General features: G+C 42.1%; 2 protein-coding genes across 2 annotated transcripts in view; both read right to left on the bottom strand.

Moving 5' to 3' along the window:
• LOC110970438 (SWI/SNF-related matrix-associated actin-dependent regulator of chromatin subfamily B member 1-like) overlaps window positions 1-6373 on the bottom strand; it is a 37229-nt gene extending 30856 nt beyond the window's left edge. The window contains exons 1-2 of the mRNA XM_022220724.2: window positions 5210-6373; window positions 2888-2999 (exon numbers count right to left, since the gene is read on the bottom strand). Of these exons, the coding sequence (XP_022076416.1) occupies window positions 2888-2999; window positions 5210-5299 (202 nt within the window). The 5' untranslated portion in view covers window positions 5300-6373. The remainder of the gene's footprint in view (window positions 1-2887; window positions 3000-5209) is intronic.
• Window positions 6374-6498: 125 nt separating this feature from the next.
• On the bottom strand, window positions 6499-16304 carry derl2 (derlin 2). The gene is made up of 7 exons (XM_022220725.2): window positions 16144-16304; window positions 10341-10406; window positions 9868-9941; window positions 9517-9610; window positions 8080-8275; window positions 7853-7943; window positions 6499-7022 (listed from the first exon to the last, which is right to left on the bottom strand). Exons 1-7 carry the CDS (start codon window positions 16234-16236, stop codon window positions 6917-6919), a joined length of 720 nt encoding a protein of 239 aa, XP_022076417.1. The 5' UTR covers window positions 16237-16304; the 3' UTR covers window positions 6499-6916.
• Window positions 16305-24578: the final 8274 nt, after the last annotated feature.

Genomic DNA, 24578 nt, shown 5'->3' on the forward strand with positions numbered 1-24578 from the left:
CAGATCCCATCCAGACTTACGGAGCCATATAAACGAAAATGTTTCTTCACTGTCATGCTAAAATAAACCACAGCATTCAGCCTGTAGTGAAAAAACATATTTTGGGTGTTTTATACTCACTTTTTGGTCTCTTCCACAACATTATTCATCTCCTACAACGTTGATTACAATTACATGCAAACTGGGAAATATGCAAAGTAGGCGATGACATCATTTAGCAACTTTTAGGACAGCCAATAGCAACTTTCCTTACTGAGGAGTTGGCAACAGTGCCTGCCTGTCTAACTGCTGCGTGCGAAATGCGAAGAGAGTAGAGACAACAGTCCGACGTGGAGGGAGAGAAAAGGGTGAAAGAAAGGTACCTAAACTAGGTTGTATTTGATAGTTTTTTTCAAACCTGTGAAAACGAAATATAGATGGATTAGGCTACAGAAAAAATCCTGAGTCGTGATAAATGTGTTATTCATTGTTTAATACAGGATACGCATTATCATTATTTCAGAGAGATTCTTATTTTTATTTTATTTTTGTACCATTGACACTTGTTAAAGAGAGATTAATCTAGGCCTAATAAAGCATGTCGAGTCTTTGGTTATACAGTAGAGAGATAATATTTTGTTGTAGATTATTTTTTAACTGTATAATTAAATTTTCTGTTGATAGAGGAAACCCGTTACGTTTCAGATAGACGTTTTGAACAGCACGACATAACGTTAGCTTAGGTCATGCCCAGGTAATTTTCTGCCATGACTCTTTTCTGGTCACATTTTCAGATGAGTATATTAAACTATTTTCTCAAGAAGAGAAAGGTTCCAGAGAAAGAGACTCAGGTCACCTTACAAGCTCAATGTTCTTCAGACTTTTGTCGTGATGTAATTCCCTCAAGTCAATAGAAATGATAATGAGGAGACAGAAGGGCACAGTTGTATATAGTTTTGCTACAGCCTTTTACTTTTTGCCTCTTTGTTTACTGTTGTTGCCACACAGCACTAGGATAAAGCAAAGGCACAAGCTCTGTGGCACTGGCAGATTGACGCCTCTTCTAGATGCTGCTGTAATTTGTCATTGTGTTTGTTGTTACTGCAAGATAGTCTTTTCAGTTATTATTTTCAATTAATGTACTGGAAACCTGATAATAAATAATGTATTTAAAAAAACATTCAGTTTGAAATAGTCATAATTTCACATTTCAAAATTTGTCGTCGTCGTCGTCACCCCCCCCGTCTTCCACTCGGGCAGACCTCCCCCACAGTTTAAAAAAATCCTGGAGGAAACCCTGGCATGCATTGCTTTGAATGGGAACTTTGCCCCCGTCAAGATGGCCGACACGTAGGCACGTCGATTAGCCGGCTGCTACAGCGCGCTGGCGCATCTACTCTTCATATCTATGCTTAAAACATTGTCCCCATCAGACGCCATGGTCACTCCGATAGGCAGCTTCGCTCTTCAAGCCAATGAGCCGGTCAAGTATAACGCTGTGCGGACGCGTTCATATGACTGGCTGAACAGTACACCCACCCCCGCGTGGGGTGAGTTTTTGTGATTGGCTGAAAGGAAGGAGACATCTGATTGGCTACAGAAACTTCTGTGTTGAAAAAAATGCATTTGTGGATCGAGACGACGGCAGAGGAGTCTCAAAAAAGGATTCACACACAAAAGCAGTTTGTGAATGCAGAAATACATTTGTGAACTTTCTTAATTTATTTGTGGATTGCAGTTTACATTTGTGAATACCAGTTTATATTTGTGAACTTTCTTTATTTGTGGATTGCAGTTTACATTTGTGAATACCAGTTTACATTTGTGAATTCTTCTATGTGCATTTGTGAATTATGAGACTGTTCTAGCTCCATAAAAGTCTGACATTTTGCTTAACATCCATTGCTTCACACGTGCAAACATGGAAAACAATGGTGTTTTCCACGTTTGTTTGTTTCACTCATATTGTCCTTAAAGTTCATCAACTCAGTGAATTAACAATACACCCAGCATAATTTCATTTTTTTCCCCACACAGATTGTCTATCACATCCACAAGCAGCTGATAAACACACAGATATTCAGTCTCAACGAACAGGACAGCATGTCACAGCAGACTTTCACAGACGGCGCTCCCCAATAGACACGCTATCACTCTTCCTCCAAGCTGTGTTCAATCCAACATACACAGCGCAAATGAATGTGAGTGATACAGGCCTACTGGTTTGACGTCCGTGCTGCAATCAATCTCCATCACTGCCGCTATGCACTGTGTGGCGCGATCTTTGTGTCAACATATGCCGTTTGGGTGTAGTTTTTTTTTGTTGACAAAGTTTAGTGACTCCAAACTGAACGCGAGCCACTGAGAGGCTCAGTCATGTGACAATGTTGTGGTCCACTAGTGACCGCCTGCCAGCCATGTGATTTTCAGATGCAGTGCGTTGCTGTGTGGGAAAATCGCATTAGTGGACACGCACCTTAAGGAGCACTCCAGTGCTGACTCGCTGCACAAACAACACTGCCATTTCCATGTTTCCAATTATCAAACTTATTTAAAAACACAAACAAACCAGCAAAACAGGGCAAGGCAAAATGTTCAATGTTCAATGTGTAGCTAGATAAAGCAGTCAACAAAAAATATGTCCTCCCGACTCACCATGCAATCGCCGCAGTGAACAGGTGAATATAATGCCATTCATTCAATCAAATCACTGCACCTTCGACCACACCCCCCGTGACGTGAGTAAAAGGTGTCAAACAGCTGATGCCAATACAAATATAAACAACATTTACGCATATGGCACCTACATCACCCTAGGAAGTTCCTGCATTGAAAAGGGGCCTTACAACTGGCTATAAAGCCCTACAGACTCTGGGTATTGGCTAAATGTGTAAAACTAGCTACTCACCATGTGATGAAGCTACAATTTTCTTCCTTTCCTCCACAGAGGCCAGCCTCCTCCATAACGATGGGTATCTCTTATAGAGAGAACCTCTGAACATCCGTAGATAGTTTCCAACCTTGACAGCAGAAGGCACATTTTTTAGTAAGTCAGATGCCACAAAGTCAACCAAACACAGAAAAATGTAAAAAAAAAATAGCAGCAAAAAACATCTCCAAAGATGTACTGTGATTCAAACAACACTGAGACTTGAAGAGATTACATCAAAAGTAACCATTCAGGTTTAGTGTCTTCGGTAGATTTGGATTCGGAGATAATTTCCTTAAATGCACTCAGACTGGGGCAGCACAGTGGCTCGGTGGTTAGTCCCGTAGATGTTTGTACGCTGAAATTCCTGTCTGTATATTAAGTCATTCCTGCAGATTTCACTTCAAGTTCCTGCTTCAATGACTAACCCTCTGCCCTCACAAGGCTTCCTGCTGTGGGGAAGCATTACCTTATCACAATTCTGCCACCATTATCCTTCACAATAAGGATATTCAAAAAGCTACAGTCCATAGCAAGCTGTTTGAACATTTAATGACTACCTGGAAATAAAATTACAGATATCAACAAAGTCATTTTGAGGAGTTACAGTTACACTAAGTCACAATTTATAATTCAGACATTTATCAACATGATCAAAACAACAGCAACATCTGCAATTCAGTTTGGACCAAAATAATAGTTACAGATATTTCAGACATCATGACAGGTTCATACTGTTGTGCTCGACGCTGTCATTCCAGGCTTCCCATTGGACACCGGTCTAACAAAACATTTAAACAATTTTAGCAGAAGTAAGAGCGGCTGTGGAGAATGACAGCTTTGTTGAGACTAGATATCAACAAAGGGCATATGGGTTCTGTAAAAGTCCTGCGACAGACTGGCGACCTGTCCAGGGTGTCCCCTGCCTTCACCCGAGTCAGCTGGGATAGGCTCCAGCAACCCCCGCGACCCTAGTGGGGATAAAGGGGTGTATAGAGAATGAATGGATGGGTTATGTAAAGCATCTTGAGACAATTTGTCCTGTAACTGGCATTATATAAATAAAATTGAATTTAACTGAACTTGTGGTCAAAATTTACTACAACTGTGCTCCTTTGCTGCTATGGCAAGGCAGGAACACATATGTCCCATAGTATTTTTAAAAGGCAAGCAGTCCCTGGCAGTCACTCTGACATCCTGTAGTTTCATCTGGTCAAAATCTGAGTTTAAGATACCTCTTGGACTAGTCACGATTCCAGCTTGAGATATCTACATATCACTCTAACTGTTTCAAACCTGATATAAAAAGAACAATATAAATATCTTGAAAAAAGAGTAATTAAATAGATCTTGGACTACACTTGTGATTAGTCAAAACTAAGTTGCACATATATGAAAACAGGAATAACAACTACGTAGTCAGAATTGTAGATATTTACAAGAAATCCTATACATATCAATAGTACAAAGAAGACATTGGTCCTGGAAAGAATGGCATCGTGGATCTGTGAAATGTTCTTTGCCACAAAACGTTGTCTCATAAGACCACGTGAGTTTCTTCCACTGAGTTCTGAGTTCTTAGTTCTGACTAAGCATTTTGTCAGTACCAAAACTGAGTTACGTACTGTTAACTTCAACAACTGGCAGAAGCTGGAGCCGTTCTTTAATACATCTTATTTTTAAAACAGTATTTTTTACAGTCCACATTATACAAAGGCCATAAAAACCTGGTGCTTTGTTTTTGAAGTCTTTCAAACCCGGCTAGTCGATACAGCAGAGAGCAGCAGACAACAAAATCTGAATAAGCAGCTTGGCTATAAATGTATTTTTTGAGTCAAGCTTGTACAGAAAACAGTGCAGATGGCAGGTTCAAATCTGGTATGATCAACTGACTGAAGGCAGTATACACATAGATGCATATGCATTTTTCTCAACAACAGTAACGTACTTTTTCGCATGTTACTTAATGTCGATGTAACTTAGTGGGGAAGCACAACTTAATAAAGAAACTAACACTACAGTAGGCTAGAATAAGAAGTTGCTGCAAAACAAGAAAAGCCATCTCGGATTTGATTTAAAACAACATATTTTTTAAATTTATGTTTGATTTACCGGTCGTTGTCCTGACATTATGCTGTTAGTTAACCTGCAGCCTATTATTCGTTTTCAAGCATTTTTTTCGTTATTAAACCGTCAGTGGGGCTCGTTAGCATGTTAGCATTAACTAGCTAGAAGAATGGATAACTGAGGTTAGCACTGGGGTGCTGAGCACTGAAAGTCAATGAACCGAGAGTTACATACCTCCGACCCCACCATGTAAAAGTCCCCATCTTGTTCTAGCTGAAATTTGACTGGCTTCTGGCCAAATGTTTTACTTAAAGCCAATTGCATCTTCACTCAGTCGCTATCCAGCTAACTAATAAGTAGCCTTCTCTTCTTCAGGTGCGTTCGGGAACAACGGTAAAGCTCCGAAATCAGAGCGTCCCCATAAAAATCGCGTTTTATTTAGCTTTCTGCATGTAAAAACACACTGTCTGGGGGGGGGGTGTCTGCTTAGTACGTGTAAAATAACAAAAAGAGTAACCAAAAAGATGTGCAAACTATAGCCACTGATGCATGTGTTCCATTTCAGAAAGCATGTTAAGTAAAAACATCAAATCTTTGTCACGACTTTCCGAAAATCATAAACGCTGCATTGGATAAACTCTTCGTTTTTATCAAGGTAGACCAACAATTGCTATGGCTCATTAGCGCCCCCATTGATCTACAGTAGAATCCGATTTAATGCTGAATTTCCCCAGCATTTTCTTCTCTTTAGGCAGTACTCACATTTCCTTGTAAATTAAATGTGCTGTGAAAATGTACTATTTAATAAGTTTAAAACAAAACATGCAACGCACAAACAGAGGAATTAGTTGTAAAAAAGGATACTGAAAAATACAGCGCATTGATTCTGAAATTAAGAGATACCTGCATAGTCCCTTAATGATGTTGTTTGAAAAATTATTTACACTTGCAGCAACAAAAAACAACCTCAACTGTATCAATGTTTTCTTGACATTATTAATAACTTTAAAATAAAACAAAACTATCAGTTGCACCACAAAAAAAAAAAAAAAACGCTGTGCTCATTTGTCTCTACTCTTCTCAACCAGCAAAATTGAGCAATAGAAATTCAACTAAAGGCCCATCAAAATTTTTTTCAGATCAAATATAAGCATATATAAAACAAAAAATACCAAACAAAAAACATTAACATGTGAACAAGCACTCAGTTAAATAAGACAAAAGTATTTTTACATACCAATATAAGACAGGACTCCCTCATTTTGGAGAGTGGATTGTTGATGTGGTGAATGTGACTTAGAGCTGTATCAAATAAAAAAGGGGTATAGTCCTAACTGAAGGTGAAGCACAGCTGGACTAATAAATTGAAGGCATAGAACAAATCCTGATATCTGTATGTTTCAATGAGAAAATGAAGTTGCAAGAGCCATTATACTGACATGTTTTTTGTGTAAATGTAATTTGTATAGAGGTCCCTAGTTTCAAGCAATGCTACAACAGTTCAAAGAGATGAAACAAAAGGATCATTTGCCACACACATTTATTCTTTAAAAAAGTGAAATGAAAAAAAATGCACTCACCATCTAAATAAAATCTTTTTGATAATATTTTGCTGTTGTCAGTCTTCCTCACTCATATAGTCGGATGTCAATATTTATTTTTTCTGAGATGAAGACAAACATTATTTGAGCGAAAAGCTCACTGTCCAAAGTTCCATCTGTAGCTTGTGTTCTCTCAAATAGTCTTAGAGTCTGAGGATGATTAAAGCCCATGTACACAGACAGCAGACGGTTATCTCCAAACCAGTTCTGATTCTTTGCCATTTTTCATTCAGAACTAAACAAACATGTCAGAAACATAGACCATGTTCGTCCCCTTCATCTCTCTGAGAGAAGGTCCTTGGAAGTGACCTGACAACCAGGGATGATCTGGAGGGCGTATCTAACCTCCAAGACGCTGTCCCTCTCCCCAGGCAAACCCTCCAGGGCGCTCCTCAGGCAGGGGATTGTAGTTGGCATCTTCCTCTGGAGTGTCAAACAGCATCTTTCTGTGGGAGACAGAGTGAGAAGGATAAGGGAATTCTACAGACACAAAGAAATTGTTAGGTAAACGAAAACAGACAACACTGCGAGCATGATCAGTGATTTTGACTCTGCTTGTGGTGCAAGCTAAGAATGGATGTGTTGGTCAGTCTGTCTATCCAACACATCCTGGCAACTCCTGGCCAGATTCACTGGTGATTCCCAGAGATTTGCCAAACCTGTGACCTTCCATCTCATTTGGAAGAACTGTGACAAGTATCACAAATATTTTGCACAAGATAACAGGTGCAGTGCCAAGGAGATATTTCCATATTCCATTTGGCCCACAAAGTTTTAAAGGATAGGGTCCCAGTTCTTCCAGTCTATACTTAGAATAACAGTTGGATTCCCAGACTTACATTGAAAACCTTTTGTTTCCCTTGACAGTATTTCCTTTTTGAGATAGGGTGCATGGGCAGCCACACAAAGGGGAATTTTAAATTGTAGACATTAACTTTGTAGGGTAAATACTTTATGTAAACAATACAGTCAGCTGAAATTTCACATTGGCCTTAGATAAATTTTGGCATATATTTTTGTTCATAACAAGAACTGTGGATATTGTCCCCCATTACTTAAAGTGAAATTGATTTGGGAATGGACTTCTTAATATCTAGTATGGCCAGCAGGATCAATTACAGCAGTGTTATACATGTACCTGAGTGCTGTTTTAAGACCAACTGTGAACCACTCGTTAAAAGATTCATCCATTCATTCTCACACTTTCAAAGAGCATAGTGTATTGAAGGTTGAATCTTATTTGATTAACACACTAATAAAGTTAAAAGAGACTCACATGATAGATGGGGTCTTAAGCCACCTTCCACCACCAGGCTGGTTGGGGAAGACGTCCTCCAGGAAGAAGTACACGTGACCAACAGCGATACCTCAAGACACATTTAATAAAACATATGGTAACTAATGCAGTATACATTATACACAGTACAAAAGACAATATTAACTTTGGTTCTTGAGATATCAGCCAAGTTCAAAATATTGACTGCAGATGGCAGTGATACGCACCTAAAAGATCCACGATGATGGAGTTGCCCAGCAGAAGTGAGAATCCCATCAGCACCCAAGGTAAGAAGGGTGCTTGGAAATTGAGCAGGCCAAAGAAATTCATGCGAACATTTGGGTTTCGTCGACTCCATACGTACACAAGCATAATGGTGAATGCTTGGCCCAGGAACACCAGACTCACAAAAGTGCCAAATATCTGAAACCTTGTTAAAGACTGTCAAACTAATGAACATATCTCTTTGTGCTGCTTCTAAAATATATGATGAGTTGTAAGTTAGTTATAGACTGGACACAGCTCATTATTAACAATAGTGCTGAGTCTGAAAAGACTCTGATGGTATGCTACTCTTGTTCTAGACTACATTCAGAGTCCCATGGTATGTTTCTGTTGGCTGCTAGTCTACAGCATGAAGAAACTATGTCATATTTCTACTGTCCCATTCTTCCTGTCATATAACATGTAACTGTTGGTGTTTCTACTCTTGAATAAAAGCCATATAATCGCACATTGTCTTCATTATGAAATTTCAAGTATTTTGCTATACTCTGTCCTTCTTGTGGTGTAATATGGCACTTGAAATTTGTCACTATATCCATCTATCCATTATCTATACACCACTTAATCTTCTGTAGGGTGGTAGGGGGGCTGGACTCTATCCCACCTGACTTAGGATGAACATATACTACAGCTACAGTGAAAAGCGATCAGTGGAACATGACCAATATGTCAACAAGAGACCCACAGTGTAAACCTAACTGCCTCCCTGTCATTCATCCTAACCTTCATAAAACCTTTAAATAGCACCAAGACATATATATGGATTTAGTTTTTGCATTTTTTACTCAGTATTAGTCCCATTGTCACATTGATGTCAGGTTTTTTTGCCGCTCATCTTTGAGTAGATGCTGGAAAGCGTTGCTGGTGTGAGGACGTCTGGAACAAGCAGCTTCGTCTGTTGCCTCCGCAGCTTGGACAAGCGGAGGCAGGATAAGCGGGAAAAAAATGAATGGATGGATGGATCTTTGAGTAGATCATATATGATCACATATGTAATTATATATCTAAGAAACCTCCTTTCTTCGGGGATGAATAAAGTGATTCTATTCTTTTTTTTTTTTAAACCTTTTTACCTAAGATCCTTTTCTTTTGCACTTGATGTTTGCCTGATGGCTTCCTCTTATATCTGCAGCGGCATTCTGTTTGCTTACCTTAATTTTTCAATTAACGTTTTCTCAAAAATCAAATTTGCATTCTTGCCAAATACTACTTAAACATGAATATTGTGTTTAAATGTGTGCACAAATAGTGTACATGCATGGACGTGCACACACTATTTGTAAAAGTAGAGCAGTATTACTGATACTAGAGAGTTGAAGGTCATATAAGTAATAAATCATAAGGTAAAATGGTTTTTGATTGATTCACAGGAAGGATACAGTCATGAGCAGCCCACCAAAGAGGAACATGAAGACAAAGTCAGCCGTTCGTCCCCTGAAGGATCCCTCCTCCAGCATACGACAGTATCTGTATCTAAAACCAGATAGTTAAGAAAAAACTGTGCAAAAGTACTGTGAGAAACATTTTTCAGATCCTCATTATTACCCAAACTGGTAAAACTGCTGCGCCACAGCATGTATGGTATCTATTTGTTTATGCAAACTTCATCTTAGTGTTAAGTTTCATCACCTTGTCTCTTAAACCAAATACAGTCTGCTCCTGCGAAACAGAAATTATGTAAACTCACTACAGATGCTAAATGCAGTGGCACTTGGAGCTGTAAAGGATACAGAAAAATCATATTGAACAGGAAATTGAAGCCAACTGGACCAAAAAACAAGAAGTTGGTTATTAGTCGCCATACCTAGAAAAAGTGAGAGAGAGATGATTCAGTTGCAGATAACATAGAGCAACTTCTTTGATTCAAAAATGTGTAACTAGCTTTACTTAACTTCTGATTGCTCTAGTCAACATACTGGCCTGAGACTGATGGCATTATGAATGATAACTATTGTCAAATTCTATTTTATTTTAATATGATGAGAAAGACCAGACAATCTAAATAAACAACAACACAGACATTCCCGCGTATTTAATCACATTAATTTAATCACATTAATTTGATCAAATCAAACTCAGAATTAGACAATAATGATTGGCTATGATGCTGCTTTTCAGTTAAGCTAGTCAGGAAGCAGAAATCACCAACGGCCTGAAGTGTATGAAATGCTATGTGCTTGAATCAGTGGGTCACATTTTTCACCTGGTAGTTCCTTAGAATCAAATCCGGATTGAAGTATAGCTGAAAAGGTGTGATGATCTCTAGTTGCTGTAAGAGAACACAAACAAAGATAATGTTAAAAAAAAAATTCTAACGACAAAGAAAATGCCACAAAATGATCCAGCTTTAACAATCAAAAACATAAATCTGAATGCAAACCAGGTGTGTGCATTTGTAATATATTATTTTGTTGCTTGCAAATACTCTGAAACAGTTCTCAGTTTTACACCAGTCACTACAACAATAGAAAATCTATACACAGCCCTGCTCGTAGAGTCTATAGTCTGAATATGACACTACATCTATCTGTAGTTGTATTTACACTAAAAGTGTTTTGGCCCTATACAGGGAGTTGTATGAAATGAGATCTTTATCAATCAGTGTGGGACTGTTTTTCCTAACTTAGTGAAGCCAGAAAATAGCAATTAAATTATTTTTTCATCTGTGCCTAATTTATCCAAATAATTCCTATTAAGACACATGCCCAGGAGATGGGAGGACCTTCCTTCTGGTTGAGACTACCCAGTCACACACAGTCTCCCACATGACTAAGTGTAATCACCAGGTTGAAGCACAGCCGTCAGAATCAACATGAATGCTTGGACTTCCCAACTGGATTTACCAAGTTCCATGTACAGTTAGGTCCATAAATATTTGGATAAAGTTTTTCTAATTTTCATAGTGTACACTACCACAATGAATTTGAAATGACACAGTTCAGATGCAGTCAAGTGCAGACTTTCAGCTTTAATTCAGCGGGTTGAACAAAAAGATTGCATAAAAATGTGAGGAACTAAAGCAGTTTTAAAACACAATCCCTTCATTTCAGGGGCTAAAAAGTAATTGGACAAATTAAATAACTGAAAACAAAATGTTCATTTCTAATACTTGGTTGAAAACCCTTTGCTGGCAATGACTGCTTGAAGTCTTGAACTCATGGACATCACCAGACGCTGGGTTTCCTCTATTTGAATGCTCTGCCAGGCCTTTACTGCAGCAGCTATCAGTTGCTGTTTGTTTGTGGGCCTTTCTGTCCTAAGTTTAGTCTTTAACAAGTGAAATGCATGCTCAATTGGTTTGAGATCAGGTGACTGACTTGGCCATTCAAGAATATTCCACTTCTTTGCTTTAATAAACTCCTGGGTTGCTTTTGCTGTATGTTTTGGGTCATTGTCCATCTGTATTATGAAACGCCGCCCAATCAATTCGGCTGCATTTGACTGGATCTGAGCAGACAGTATGTCTCTGAACACCGCAGAATTCATCTGGCTGCTTCTGTCCTGTGTCACATCATCAATAAACACTAGTGACCCAGTGCCACTGGCAGTCATGCACGCCCAAGCCATCACACTGCCTCCCCCATGTTTTACAGAGGATGTCGTGTGCTTTGGATCATGAGCTGTTCCAAGCTTTCGCCATATTTTTTTCTTGCCATCATTCTGGTAGAGGTTGATCTTGGTTTCATCTGTCCAAAGAATGTTCTTCCAGAATGATTCTGGCTTTTTTTAGATGTTTCTCAGCAAAGTCCAATCTAGCCTTTCTATTCTTGAGGCTTATGAGTGGCTTGCACCTTGCAGTGAACCCTATGCATTTACTTTTGTGCAGTCTTCTCTTTATGGTTGACTTGGATATTGATACGCCTACCTCCTGGAGAGTGTTGTTCACTTCACTGGCTGTTGTGAAGGGGTTTCTCTTCACCATGGAAATGATTCTGCGATCATCCACCACTGTTGTCTTCCGTGGACGTCCAGGTCTTTTTGCATTGCTGAGTTCACCAGTGCTTTCTTTCTTTCTCAGGATGTACCAAATTGTAGATTTTGCCACTCCTAATATTGTAGCAATTTCGCTGATGTTTTTTTTCTGTTTTCACAGCCTAAGGATGGCTTGTTTCACCTGCATGGAGAGCTCCTTTGACCGCATGCTGGCTTCACAGCAAAATCTTCCGACTGCAAGCGACACACCTCAGATCAACTCCAGGCCTTATATCTGCTTAACTGATAATGATATAACGAAGGAATTGCCCACACCTGCCCATGAAATAGCCTTTTGGTCAATTGTCCAATTACTTTTGGTCCCTTTAAAAAGAGGGTGGCCCATGTTAAAGAGCTGAAACTCCTAAACCCTTCATCCAATTTGGATGTGGATACCCTCAAATGAAAGCTGAGAGTCTGCACTTTATGTCCATGTCCATTATATCACTATAATTGGAGTATGTTTCAGTAAACAGGTAAAAAAAAAAAAAAACTTGTGTCAGTGTCCAAATATATATGAACCTAACTGTATGTGAGTCAAGGCTTAGCACACTCTGTTAAGAAAGGTGTATTGCCTTCTGCTTTATTCACCAAATTAAAATGACTTCTGTCATTTATATTCCTCATTCACATCTATACGTAGCTGTCAACCGCAAAAAATATTTTAATCCATGCGATTTTGAGACAGAAAATATTTCAGCTGCCCAGTTTTTCTACTCTGTCAAGTCCCGTACAGTGTCAGGCTTCAACATAGGATGAGGAGGTAAAAATGACACCAGCTCAACATCTGTCAACCGTGTTCCATAACACACAACTAATTTGGTGAACACTGATGAAAAAATTATTGGGAATGAACATTTCTTAAGGTGATCTTCAAACTATTGACACCTTTATGTTTTATTTTATGTTTTAATTATCTTCTGGCACATCTGAATTATATAAAGATAGACAAATCCTCCCTAGTGTCACTCCCAAGCATTGAGCTTGATGTGGATCAAAGAAAGTCCTGCTTGTTTGGCTGCTCGAAGTTTATGTTCACACTCAACAGCCAAAAACAATCATTTGAGTTATATTAATAATGCATAAGAAACCAAATTCCAGCATTTGTTTTTATGAGTATGTGAGGGTTCACTAGCACACTATGCACACTGCATGTATTTTTTTTTTTAAATCACCTTCCAAAGTTTGCTAGAATCTGCACGGACCCCTCTGCACGCACCTCAAAAGTTGTGTACATGGTGTGGGAAAATGTCACTGCAAGAGCAAAAATGCTCTGTAGTAGTGTGTCTGCACAGACTACATACACGCAACCTATTGCGCATGTATAGAACACAGTTCTCCAAGTAGCCAAGTACTGTCATAGCAACAACTATGCATTAATTGTGTCCATAGCTGTATGTGTGTGCATCTGCAAGGGAGTATATTGAAGTCTTAAATCTTCTGATAGTAAGGTGGTTTGTAGTAAATTGTGTCAGCTGGGTGACATTTTGGGGAAAATTAAAACGGTATCACTGATTAAGCTCAGGTGTCTTAAGTATCGGTTCAGAATACATTGTCTTTACACGTGACAAGGTACCAGTGTGTCCTGAAATCACAATGTTTCCATGCAGGGTCATTAACAGAATATCTGAACATGTGAATACACAGTAAATGCATTACTTCCTTTATCCCTTGGTTTCCCAAAAATCCTGTGAAATATCCATTTAAATCTTTTAACAGACTATGACATGTAATTGAAATTAAAAAGGTAACTAACCCTACCTTTTTATGATTTAACCTTGCATTACCTTAAATTAATTGCATTTCCTCAGTTGTCAGTTGGAATGGTTACCGTGCTAGAATATTCCTGTTTGCAGAGCTTCGGCAGAGTGGAAGTCATCTTGTCGGCCAGTATTTTAGTAGATCCACAGACATTCATAGCGCCATTTATAAATGTTGTCCCCCCAACACCTTTTGCACTCATGCAGCCCTATATCATTCCTCTTCTAACTATGTGTTTCATTTACGCATTCACTATAGTAGACCTGTCCAGATTCACACCAACCATGCTAGACCCCATATGACCTCAAAAAATTAATCTCAGTCTCATCTGACTGAAGAATTTGCTTTCAATAGGTTTCAGGTGTCTTTTCATGCACTTTAGCAAGTTTCTGTCAAAGAAGAAGTAGTTTTTTTCCCCAATGATGTTCATATAGTTTCACATCATGCAAAGACTTTCACATTCTGAGCCGTCACTGAAACTCTGATTTCAACTGATAATCACTATGATAAGTGTGAAGCAGCTGCCTGTGTGTTTTTTTGGAGCTATACAGTTCAAAAAGTGCACCGCCTGTGTCATCGTTTTAGAAAGAAGACCACTGCAGCTTTGACTAGTAGTACAATGACTCAATCTATACTTCCTGAGTACTGATGCAACTCTGTACCCACTGATTATAGTTTGTCTGCAATCTTCTTATATCCATTTCCATATATGCAAAGTTTCACAACCAGAGTTTTCTGTTGCTCTGGTAATTCTTTTTTATGTGAAAGCCATAGGTCCAAAACTGAGAAAGATCTGGTGTTCCCTGGTCATTTTAAACCATACAGGTAGGCTAAGTGAAAACCACAGGTTTAAAAAAAAATTGTTTTAGTGATCACAGGTTTTCTAACTTGTGAGTCAGGGTGTCAGATGCATTCGGTGTTCTTGCACCAAGCCTCCGTTTTGGGGCCTGTGTTTGTAATGTCTAAATTATTTGTTTTTAAGTTGCTAATAACAGTAAATATTCTGTCATTCACCACAAAAATAAGGCAATTAATGTAAGGTTACACAATTTTAATCATATGACATGTAAGTGACATTGCACAGGAGTTTACTCACTTCTTTTCTATATTTATTTGAGTGATTAAATGAGTTAATATTGCAGATTTAGATTTATATGCCAACACATAAAGTGCCCTTCAAAAGTATGCTAACTGTAGACTGAAATTTCACTGCAGTGTTAAGAGTATCTGTCCACCCACCAAACTAATCCATCTATATTGCAATCCACTACAACAGCTCTGCTATTGAATTTCACTCTTCCGAAGCTCACACATTTTTGTTCGTAATATTTTGTATACCCTATTAACATGCATGAAAGGGACAAAATATTAAGAACAGGAAATGCAGTCCAGTGCACTCTCAGCACCACCAACACTACCTGCTATGACTTTACTTTTACACACAAAGTAGAATCATCACCATTTCCACAATGTCAACAAAAAATTAAAGTACAGAAGAAAAAAATCATGGCAGAGCTCTTGCATTAGATTCCACAGGTGTACCTGATCATGTGGCCAGTGAGGTTATTTAGAAGACCAGTCTCTACTGTTGTGAACTACTGTGTTAAAGTCCTAAATTCAAAAGGTCAAAACACCAGTTTCACTCTACTGGACGTCAGAAGTGCATTGTGTAATCACAGCATGTCTTGTACTGTACAGTTTAGAGTAAAATGTGGTTTTCATTGAGCTACTTAAACACCAAAATACACCTCATACTGATATGTAGAACAGCGATAGGATAACCTATGACATATAGAACCCAAAAATGAGGACTTCTACTTTTGATACGTTTTGTTTTCTACATTTCCAAGATATCACCTCTCAAATTTAACATAAGATAGTGAATACATTTTATGAGCAGACACATTCTGAACACGGTTTATTGTGGATCCCCTGTACACTGAACAGCACAGAGCGTTACCTTACAGCATTAACAGCAAAACACACCACAGTTCTCGCTTATGTTTAAGGCTACGGAAACACAACATAGCCAGTGCTTATAGGGCTGGTTGACTGATTATATAAAGGCCAGGGCTTCTGCCACAGTTGGCTCGTTTCTCCTTTTTGAGCCTTGAACAACAATGCACCATTGTAGGCAACCGAGTTTAGACACGTATCCCTCTCACAAGGCTGTAGCTAAACCAGCGAGCTAGCAGGAGAGAAACGACCTTACGGCAGCTGAAAGGGCACCAAACGATAGTGTCGAACACACAGAACATTTGAAATGTTCTTACCACTGCAGCAGTTGTGAGGACGCAAGCGGTTGTGTATGCCCTGGTAACAACAGGAATCTGTAGATACTCTTGTTGTAAAGTCTGGTAAGCCATTTTGGACAGATTGAAAGCTTCCGGCACTTTCTTGACACGTCATTTCATCAAGCTGCGTTCAATAACGTGGGACAAAGTGAGACCCATGCACGACTGCTTTCAGCAGATAGTTACGTAGGGATGATGATGATGCGATATTTTTTAGGGTCCGAGCACCGAATGGTGCGAAGACCCTATAAGAATGCTGGATTTTTAAGGATCCGATCACCGAATATCACATTTCTGGTGTTTTTGGTTATTTTCAGCAATTCAACCGTGACAAACTTCAAGATTTCAAATGACTCCCAGTATGTTTTAGTCTTGTTATTTTGGCTGCCATTGTGTTTCAAACCTCTTTAAACCGACTTGAATATATTTTGTCCTCTTTTTTTAAATACCAACTTCAGTTTATTAATATTTAAAAACTTTCTTGTGTTATTTTACGTATTATATTAACCCTTATGTACCCTGGGGGGTCATTTTGTACCCTAGGGGGTCGATCTGGACCCCCAAACCCACTTGGTACACAGGAGGAGGAGGAGGAGGAGGAGGAAAGGGAGGCTCAGCCAAGGATCTTTGTTTCTTACAGGGTGGTGGTGGTGGTGGTGGTTGGGGGGGGGGGGGGGGTGTTCTGGACCCCTCCGGACCCCGCGGAAGCGAAGCAGCTGACTCTTCTCTCCCACCTGCGGGGGTCCAGAATAACCCCCAACAAAGAGCCCGGCTGACCCCCTCCTACTTCCCTTCCTTCTTCTCCTCCTCCTCCTCCTCCTCCTCATCATCATCATCCGGTGCGGTCAGAGGAGGAACAGGATAATGAGGAGGAGAAGGGAGAAGGAAGGGAAGAAGGAGGGGGTCAGCCAGGCTCTCTGTTTCTTAGGGGTCGCGGGGGGTTGTTCTGGACCCCGCAGGTGGGAGAGGAGAGTCAGCTTCTTTGCTACCACTGTGACAACAATAACAACAACAACAACAACAACAACAACAACAACGCAACTGAAAAAAAAGATGCAGCCGATGCTGCTGCCGCTACAACCGCTTCCTCTTCTTCTTCGTCTTCTTCTTCTTCTTCTTCTTCTTCTCTTCCTCCTTCTCCTCGCGGCGTGGCGGCGGCGGCACAAGCGGGACAGTAGCAAATCACGCAGCCGGAACACACGTGAATCAGACACCTGTGGCAAACCGTGTTGGTCTTGACGTCTTTGCTCTTCGGGCAGACCAGGCACCGTTTCCTTTTTTTTTACCTAAGGTCGACCAGAAGACGTAAGCGGTCTTCGTCTTCGCGGTCTCCTGCGCGCCGCGGGGGAGGCGGAGGAGGAGGCGGTGGAGGCAGAGGCAGAGGTGGCGGCCTGGCGGCAGTGGCAGCAGCAAACATAGGGGGTTGTTCTGGACCCCGCAGGTGGGAGAGGAGAGTCAGCTTCTTTGCTTCCACTGTGACAACAATAACAACAACAACAACAACAACAACGCAACTGAAAAAAAGAGACCGTGATAGCCAGAAACAGGTATAATGGGCATATCTTTATTGAGCAGGCAAAAAAAAAAATACTACGAGATTGGAACAATAAAGACCAACATAAAAGAACAACATGATCTGTAACTCACAGAAACAACATCAATTCTTACGAGTCTGTGCGGTTGTATTTTTGATGACTGGAGGAAGGAAGGAAGGTAAATGGTTGTATTTATATAGCGCTTTTATCCAAAGCGCATGATACATCACTTTCACCCATTCACACACACATTCACACACTGATGGCGGGAGCTGCCATGCAAGGTGCTAACCACAACCCACCACAACCCACCAGGAGCAACTAGGTGTCTTGCTCAGGGGACACCACGACATGAGCACAACGGGCCGAGGATCGAACCGCAACTCTCCGGTTGCGAGACGGCCACTCTACCCACTGAGCCATGCCGCTCAGGAAGGAATGGGGTCAGCCGGGGTCATTGTTTCTTAGGATGTGGTGGTGGTAGGGTGGGGGAACGGTGCGGTCAGAGGATGATGATGATGATGATGATGTTGATGAGGAGGAGGAGAAGGAAGGGAAGAAGGTGGGGGTCAGCTGGGCTCTTTATTTCTTAGGGGGTGGGGGTTGTTCTGTACCCCGCAGGTGGGAGAGGAGAGTCAGCTTCTTCGCTACTGCTGCCGCCGATGCAGCCGATGCTGCTGCATCGACATACAACCGCTTCCCCTTCTTCTTCGTCTTCTTCTTCTTCTTCTTCTTCTTCTCTTCCTCCTTCTCCTCGCGGCGTGGCGGCGGCGGCGGCGGCACAAGCGGGACAGTAGCAAATCATGCAGCCGGAACACACGTGAATCAGACACCTGTGGCAAACCGTGTTGGTCTTGACGTCTTTGCTCTTCGGGCAGACCAGGCACCTTTTCCTTTTTTTACCTAAGGTCGACCAGAAGACGTAAGCGGTCTTCGTCTTCGCGGTCTCCTGCAGCAACAGCAGCAGCAGCAGCAGCAGCAACGGTGGTCCGGTGTCTGGATCCCCAGAGGCTCTTGTAGGCCCTGAATGAGGCATGCCGGAGCACAGCAGCAGCAGCAGCAGCAGCAGCAGCAGCAGCAGCAGCAGCAGCAGCAGCAGCAGCGGTTGTTCGGTGTCCGGATCCCCAGAGGGTCTCGCAGGCCCTCGCCCCTGAAATAAATCTGATGGCGTGGAAGGAGAAAGATGCTCATTTTCATGATGAAGGCAAAAGTGTTCTCAGTCACTGTCACTCCTCTCTTCTCTCTACAGGAGTCTCTTTCCACTGGAGGGGCAAAGGAACCTCTTGTTTCACCGAAACCTTTGACTTTTTGCTTTCCTTGTCAAGCAGCTCCAGACCATCGTTCTTCCTTAACATCTCGTAACGCTCACTGGCACTGAAGGCCATGGGTCCCGGAGCCGGGTGGATGCGAAGAAGAAGAAGAAGAAGAAGAAGAAGAAGAAGAAGAAGAAGAAGGCCACCCTCGTCCTCGTCTCCGTCGTCGTCGTCGAGCGCAGTGCTTCTCCTCCTCCTCGTCCTCCTCCTCCTCGGGGTTGGTTCGCCTCCTCCGATGTACTCGTCTCGCGGATTGAGCTGCTGCTGCTGCTGCTGCCACCGGTGGTGCTGCTGCTGCTGCTGCTGCTGCTGCCGCCGGTGGTGCTGCTGGTGGTGGTGGTGGTGGTGGTGCTGCTGCTGCTGCTGCTGGTGCTGCTTCTGGTGGTGCCGCCGCTGCTGCTGCTGCTGCTGCCACCGGTGGTGCTGCTGCTGCTGCTGCTGCCGCCGCTGCTGCTGCTGCTGCTGGTGGTGGTGGTGGTGCTGCTGCTGCTGCTGGTGGTGCTGCTTCTGGTGGTGCCACCGCTGCTGCTGCTGCTGCTGCTGCTGCTGCTGGCACCTGGACCGTTGTCCATTGCAGTAGCACCTCAGTGGTTCTTTCTTCATCCGACTCCGGCGGCGGAGGGCCGGAGGAGGAGGAGGAGGCCGTTTCGGTCCTAGGACTCTAAGGAGATGGTTTCCGTTCCCGTTGTGGTTCTCGTTCTTGTTGGTGGTATCGGTGGTATCGGTGGCGGCGGCGGCGGTGTCGTTGATGTTTTGCAGTGGCAGCGGCAGCAGTCACTTTTCCCCCTTTCACGAGGGGTTTTCGAGGTTTTATTCGTTGTTGTTGTTGTTGTTGTTCTTGTTCTTCTTCTTCTTCTTCTTGTTCTTCTTCTTGTTCTTGTTCTTCTTCGTCTTCTTCTTCTTCTTCTTCTTGTCGTCTTTCTCTTTGTCATTCTCTTTGTCGTTCTCGTCTCAGTTGCCGCTGTCGGCGTTGTTGTCTTTGTCGTCGTCGCTGTTGTGCAGCTGCCGCGGCGGCCTCAGGGTCTCCCTGGGTCCCGAGAGCAGTGTGTGAGCACGAGGAGCACGTTGTCCTCCTCTTCCTCCCTCTCGTCCTGGATCCCCGTCTCCTTCTCGTCATCGTCGTCGCACCCTCTATCGGCGACCTACTATCCCTGGCTGAGAAGAGCCCCATGGTCATGAATAAGGGACAAAAAGGAAGCAAAATCCAGTCGATGTCTTTCGCGTGTAGGCGGCGGTGGCGGCGGTGGCGGCGGTGGCGGCGGCGGCGGTGGTGCTGGTGCTGGTGGCATAGTTGTAGTAGTGGCGGTAGTTGGTGGTGGTGATGATGATGTGGTAGGTCATGTTTATATTGTTTTCGTTTTGCCCGACTGACCGGTTCTTTTTTTCTTACTCCGTCCAACCAGGTCGGAGCCGTCCGACGGACGGGCTTTCTTCTTATTCCCCCGGTCCAATGGCCGCGGCAATGGGGGTGGTGGTGGCGGTGGTGCTGGTGGCGGTAGTTGTAGTAGTGGTAGTGGATGTGGTGGTGGTGGTGGTGATGGTGATGTGGTGGTGGTGGGGGGTCACCGTCATGTTTATATTGTTTTCGTTTTGCCCGACAGACCGGCTCTTTTTACTTCTTACTCCGTCCAACCAGGTCGGAGTCCTCCGACGGGCTCTTGTTTATTGTTTGGTCCGACAGACGGGTTTTCTTCTTATTCCCCCACCCACCCACCCCGTCCAACCAGGTCTTGTTTTTGTTTGTGTTTTTGTTTTGTGGTTTGGTCCTGGGGTTTTGGGGTTTTTTTTCACATCAGTCCGACCGGCTGATGTGCCCCGTTTTGTAGGTCGGAGTCCGACCGGCTGATGTGTCCCGTTTTTCTCGGTTGGAGCAGTCTGACCGGCTGATGTGTCCCGTTTTCTCGGTCGGAGCAGTCCGACCGGCTGATGTGTCCGTTTTTGTAGGTCGGAGCAGTCCGACCGGCTGATGTGTCCCGTTTTTGTAGGTCGGAGTCCGACCGGCTTATGTGTCCCGTTTTCTCGGTTGGAGCAGTCCGACCGGCTGTTGCTCTTTTTTATCTATATATACAGTGGGTATGGAAAGTATTCAGAGCCCTTGAAATTTTTCACTCTCTGTGTCATTCCAGCCATTTGCCAAAACCAAAAAAAGTTCATTTTATTTCTCATTAATGTACACTCAGCACCCCATCTTGACAGACAAAAAAAACAGAAATGCAGAAATTTTTGCAAATTTATTAGAAAAAGAAAAACTGAAATATCACACGGTCGTAAGTATTCAGAACCTGTGCTCAGTATTGAGTAGAAGCACCCTTTTCAGCTAGTACAGCCATGAGTCTTCTTGGGAATGACGCAACAAGTTTTTCACACCTGGATTTTGGGGATCCTCTGCCATTCTTCCTTGCAGATCCTCTCCAGTTCTGTCAGGTTGGATGGTCACTTTAAAATAGCCAAGCTAGTTTTGCAGCAGGTAGCCACATTCTACACGAAGGCTGACGTTCCAACGGTCACAGAACACTGGGCATGTGAGAAAATTATAAAGCTACTTGATGACAACAATAAATTGCCTGCTGTTGACAAGAGTCGTCGTAATTCACCAGCAACTCTGCAGTCGTCTTGAAGACATGAAGCACCAGCCACATTTGTTATCTGGCCATCAAATGTAGAGAGCCTGATGAAAACCCCAGAGGACTTAGGATTTCTAGAGTCGATCAAGGGCGACAGAGCAGCATCCTTTGGCTAGTTGGATAAAAAGTATGACCAAAAGCTTTCTGGGAGAATCTCTTGCCAAAAGGCTGAAGAAGAACGGCAGATTTGTGCTCAGAAAGAAATGGAAGCGTGTATGGCAATGGGTGATTCTACATTTAGGAACAGAAGGAATCTTTAGTGAAGACTCTGCCACTGAAGAGAGCTCACATAGTTCTCAGGAAGAAAAATATGCTGCTGCTGCTGTTGAATCAAAAGAAAAAAAAACCAGGACAAAACAAGGACAGAAGCAGCCTGGAACCTCAGCTTTCATCCCACATGACTTGAATTCTGACCTTTATTATTTCTGTAATTAATTTGTGTTTGCTTATAATATCAATATTTAATAAATGTATTCATTTAGAACAGCTATTGACTCATTCTCTTCATTTATTTTGTAAAACAGTAGAGAAACAACAAGAATTATGACCATTTTTTTAGCTCAAATGGTGGCTACTATGATGAACAAGGACTCGGGGGAGCTCTAAATCAGCTTCAATTTACAAAATATTTTACCAGAACAGTTCTTTGCTATAATGGAACAAAACTTAAACACCGACAACACAACAAAAAAATAAAAGTGTTTTTTTTTTCATGTAAATCTGATGCACCCTAACACACACATGCACGGAAAGAAAGAAAAAACAAACACACACACACACACACACACAAAAACACAAAAACCACAGGTTTAATCTGGTGTGGTGGTCACATACGGTTGTTGTTTTATTTTTGTTATAGTTGCTCACATTGGCTGAACACATGTCAAACACAGCTGACAGGTACCGGCTGGCCAAAAGGGCGGCAGCTGCGGCAGTTGTGGAAGCTAAAACTCGGGTGTGGGAGGAGTTCGGGGAGGCCATGGAGAAGGACTTTCGGTTGGCCTCGGGGAAGTTCTGGCAAACCATTCGACGCCTCAGGAAGGGGAGGCAGGGCTTCGCTCAGGCTGTGTACGGTTGGGGTGGAGAACTGTTGACCCGTACTGGGGATATCGTTGAGCAGTGGAAAGAGCACTTCGAGGAACTCCTGAACCCGGTAAACACGTCCTCTATGGAGGAGGCAGAGCCTGAAGACTCGGGGGTATCTGCGTCCATATCCGTGGCAGAGGTCGCCGAGGTAGTTAAAAAGTTCCTCGGTGGCAAGGCGCCAGGTGTGGATGAGATTCGCCCTGAGATGCTGAAGGCTCTGGACATTGTTGGACTGTCTTGGTTGACATGTCTATACAATGTCGCGTGGGCATCTTGGGGAGTGGCAGACCGGGGTGTTGGTCCCTTTTGTTAAAAAGGGGGATCGGAGAGTGTGTGCCAACTATCGCGGTATCACACTTCTCAGCCTCCCCGGGAAAGTTTACTCTAGGGTGCTGGAAGGGAGGATCCGACCGATAGTCGAACCTCGGATTCAGGAGGAGCAATGCGGATTCCGTCCTGGTCATGGAACTTCAACTCAATAACAACTTTTGAAGCATATAAAAATCACGAAAACTACATGCACGTGAACTTCATGTTGATATAAAGTTCTTCTTCAGAATGAGTTGAAATGTGATAAATATGAAGGCAAATGGTGTTTAAGGTGTTCTGCTTTGAGGTAATGGCATGGACAGCATGTTTGACTATACTGTGCATTTCAGCTCAGGACCAGCATTTGAAGAGCAGGAATCTCATGAATGCTGCATTAACGTGAATATAGAGTAGATACATAATTTTTTTCTTCAGAATAACTTGAAATGTGATAAATATGAAGGCAAATGATGTTTAAGGTGTTCTGGTTCAAAGGAATTGCATGGACAGCATATCTGACTAAACTGTACATTTCATCTCAGGCACAGCATTTGAAGCGCAGAAAAATCATGAAGGCTTCATTAACGTGAAGTTCATGTTGACACACAAATTGCTTCTTCAGAATGACTTGATGTGTGATCTGTATGAAGGCAAATGATGTTTAAGGTGTTCTGGTTCAAAGGAATTGCATGGACAGCAAATCTCACTAATAAACTGTGCATTTCAGCTTAGGACCAGCATGTGAAGAGCAGGAATCTCATGAATGCTGCATTAACGTGAATATAGAGTGGATACATAAATTTTTTTCTTCAGAATAACTTGAAATGTGGTAAATATGAAGGCAAATGATGTTTAAGTTCTTCTGGTTCAAAGGAATTGCATGGACAGCATATCTGACTAAACTGTGCATTTCAACTCAGGAACAGCATTTGAAGCGCAGAAAAATCATGAAGGCTTCATTAACGTGAAGTTCATGTTGACACACAAATTGCTTCTTCAGAATGACTTGATATGTGATCTGTATGAAGGCAAATGATGTTTAAGGTGTTCTGGTTCAAAGGAATTGCATGGACAGCATATCTCACTCATAAACTGTGCATTTCAGCTTAGGACCAGCATTTGAAGAGCAGGAATCTCATGAATGCTGCATTAACGTGAATATAGAGTGGACACTTAAATGTTTTTTCTTCAGAATAACTTGAAATGTGATAAATATGAAGGCAAATGATGTTTAAGGTGTTCTGGTTCAAAGGAATTGCATGGACAACGTATGGAAAAATTGTGCACTTCAACTCAATAACAACTTTTGAAGCATATAAAAATCACGAAAACTACATGCACGTGAACTTCATGTTGATATAAAGTTCTTCTTCAGAATGAGTTGAAATGTGATAAATATGAAGGCAAATGGTGTTTAAGGTGTTCTGCTTTGAGGTAATGGCATGGACAGCATGTTTGACTATACTGTGCATTTCAGCTCAGGAAAAGCATTTGAAGAGCAGGAATCTCATGAATGCTGCATTAACGTGAATATAGAGTGGACACTT

The sequence above is a fragment of the Acanthochromis polyacanthus genome, chromosome 18 (assembly GCF_021347895.1).
Source record: "Acanthochromis polyacanthus isolate Apoly-LR-REF ecotype Palm Island chromosome 18, KAUST_Apoly_ChrSc, whole genome shotgun sequence".
In the NCBI taxonomy this organism is placed as follows: Eukaryota; Metazoa; Chordata; class Actinopteri; family Pomacentridae; genus Acanthochromis; species Acanthochromis polyacanthus.

Bases quoted from the DNA above. Each gene is read 5' to 3' on its own strand.
- derl2 (XM_022220725.2), bottom strand. From the start codon at position 16,236: ATGGCTTACCAGACTTTACAACAAGAGTATCTACAGATTCCTGTTGTT. The intron at 8,276-9,516 runs GTATCCTTCCTG...ACAAGGTTTCAG, and splicing joins TTGGTGGGCTGCTCATGACT to ATATTTGGCACTTTTGTGAG. The intron at 7,944-8,079 runs GTGCGTATCACT...ATGTGTCTTGAG, and splicing joins CATCATCGTGGATCTTTTAG to GTATCGCTGTTGGTCACGTG.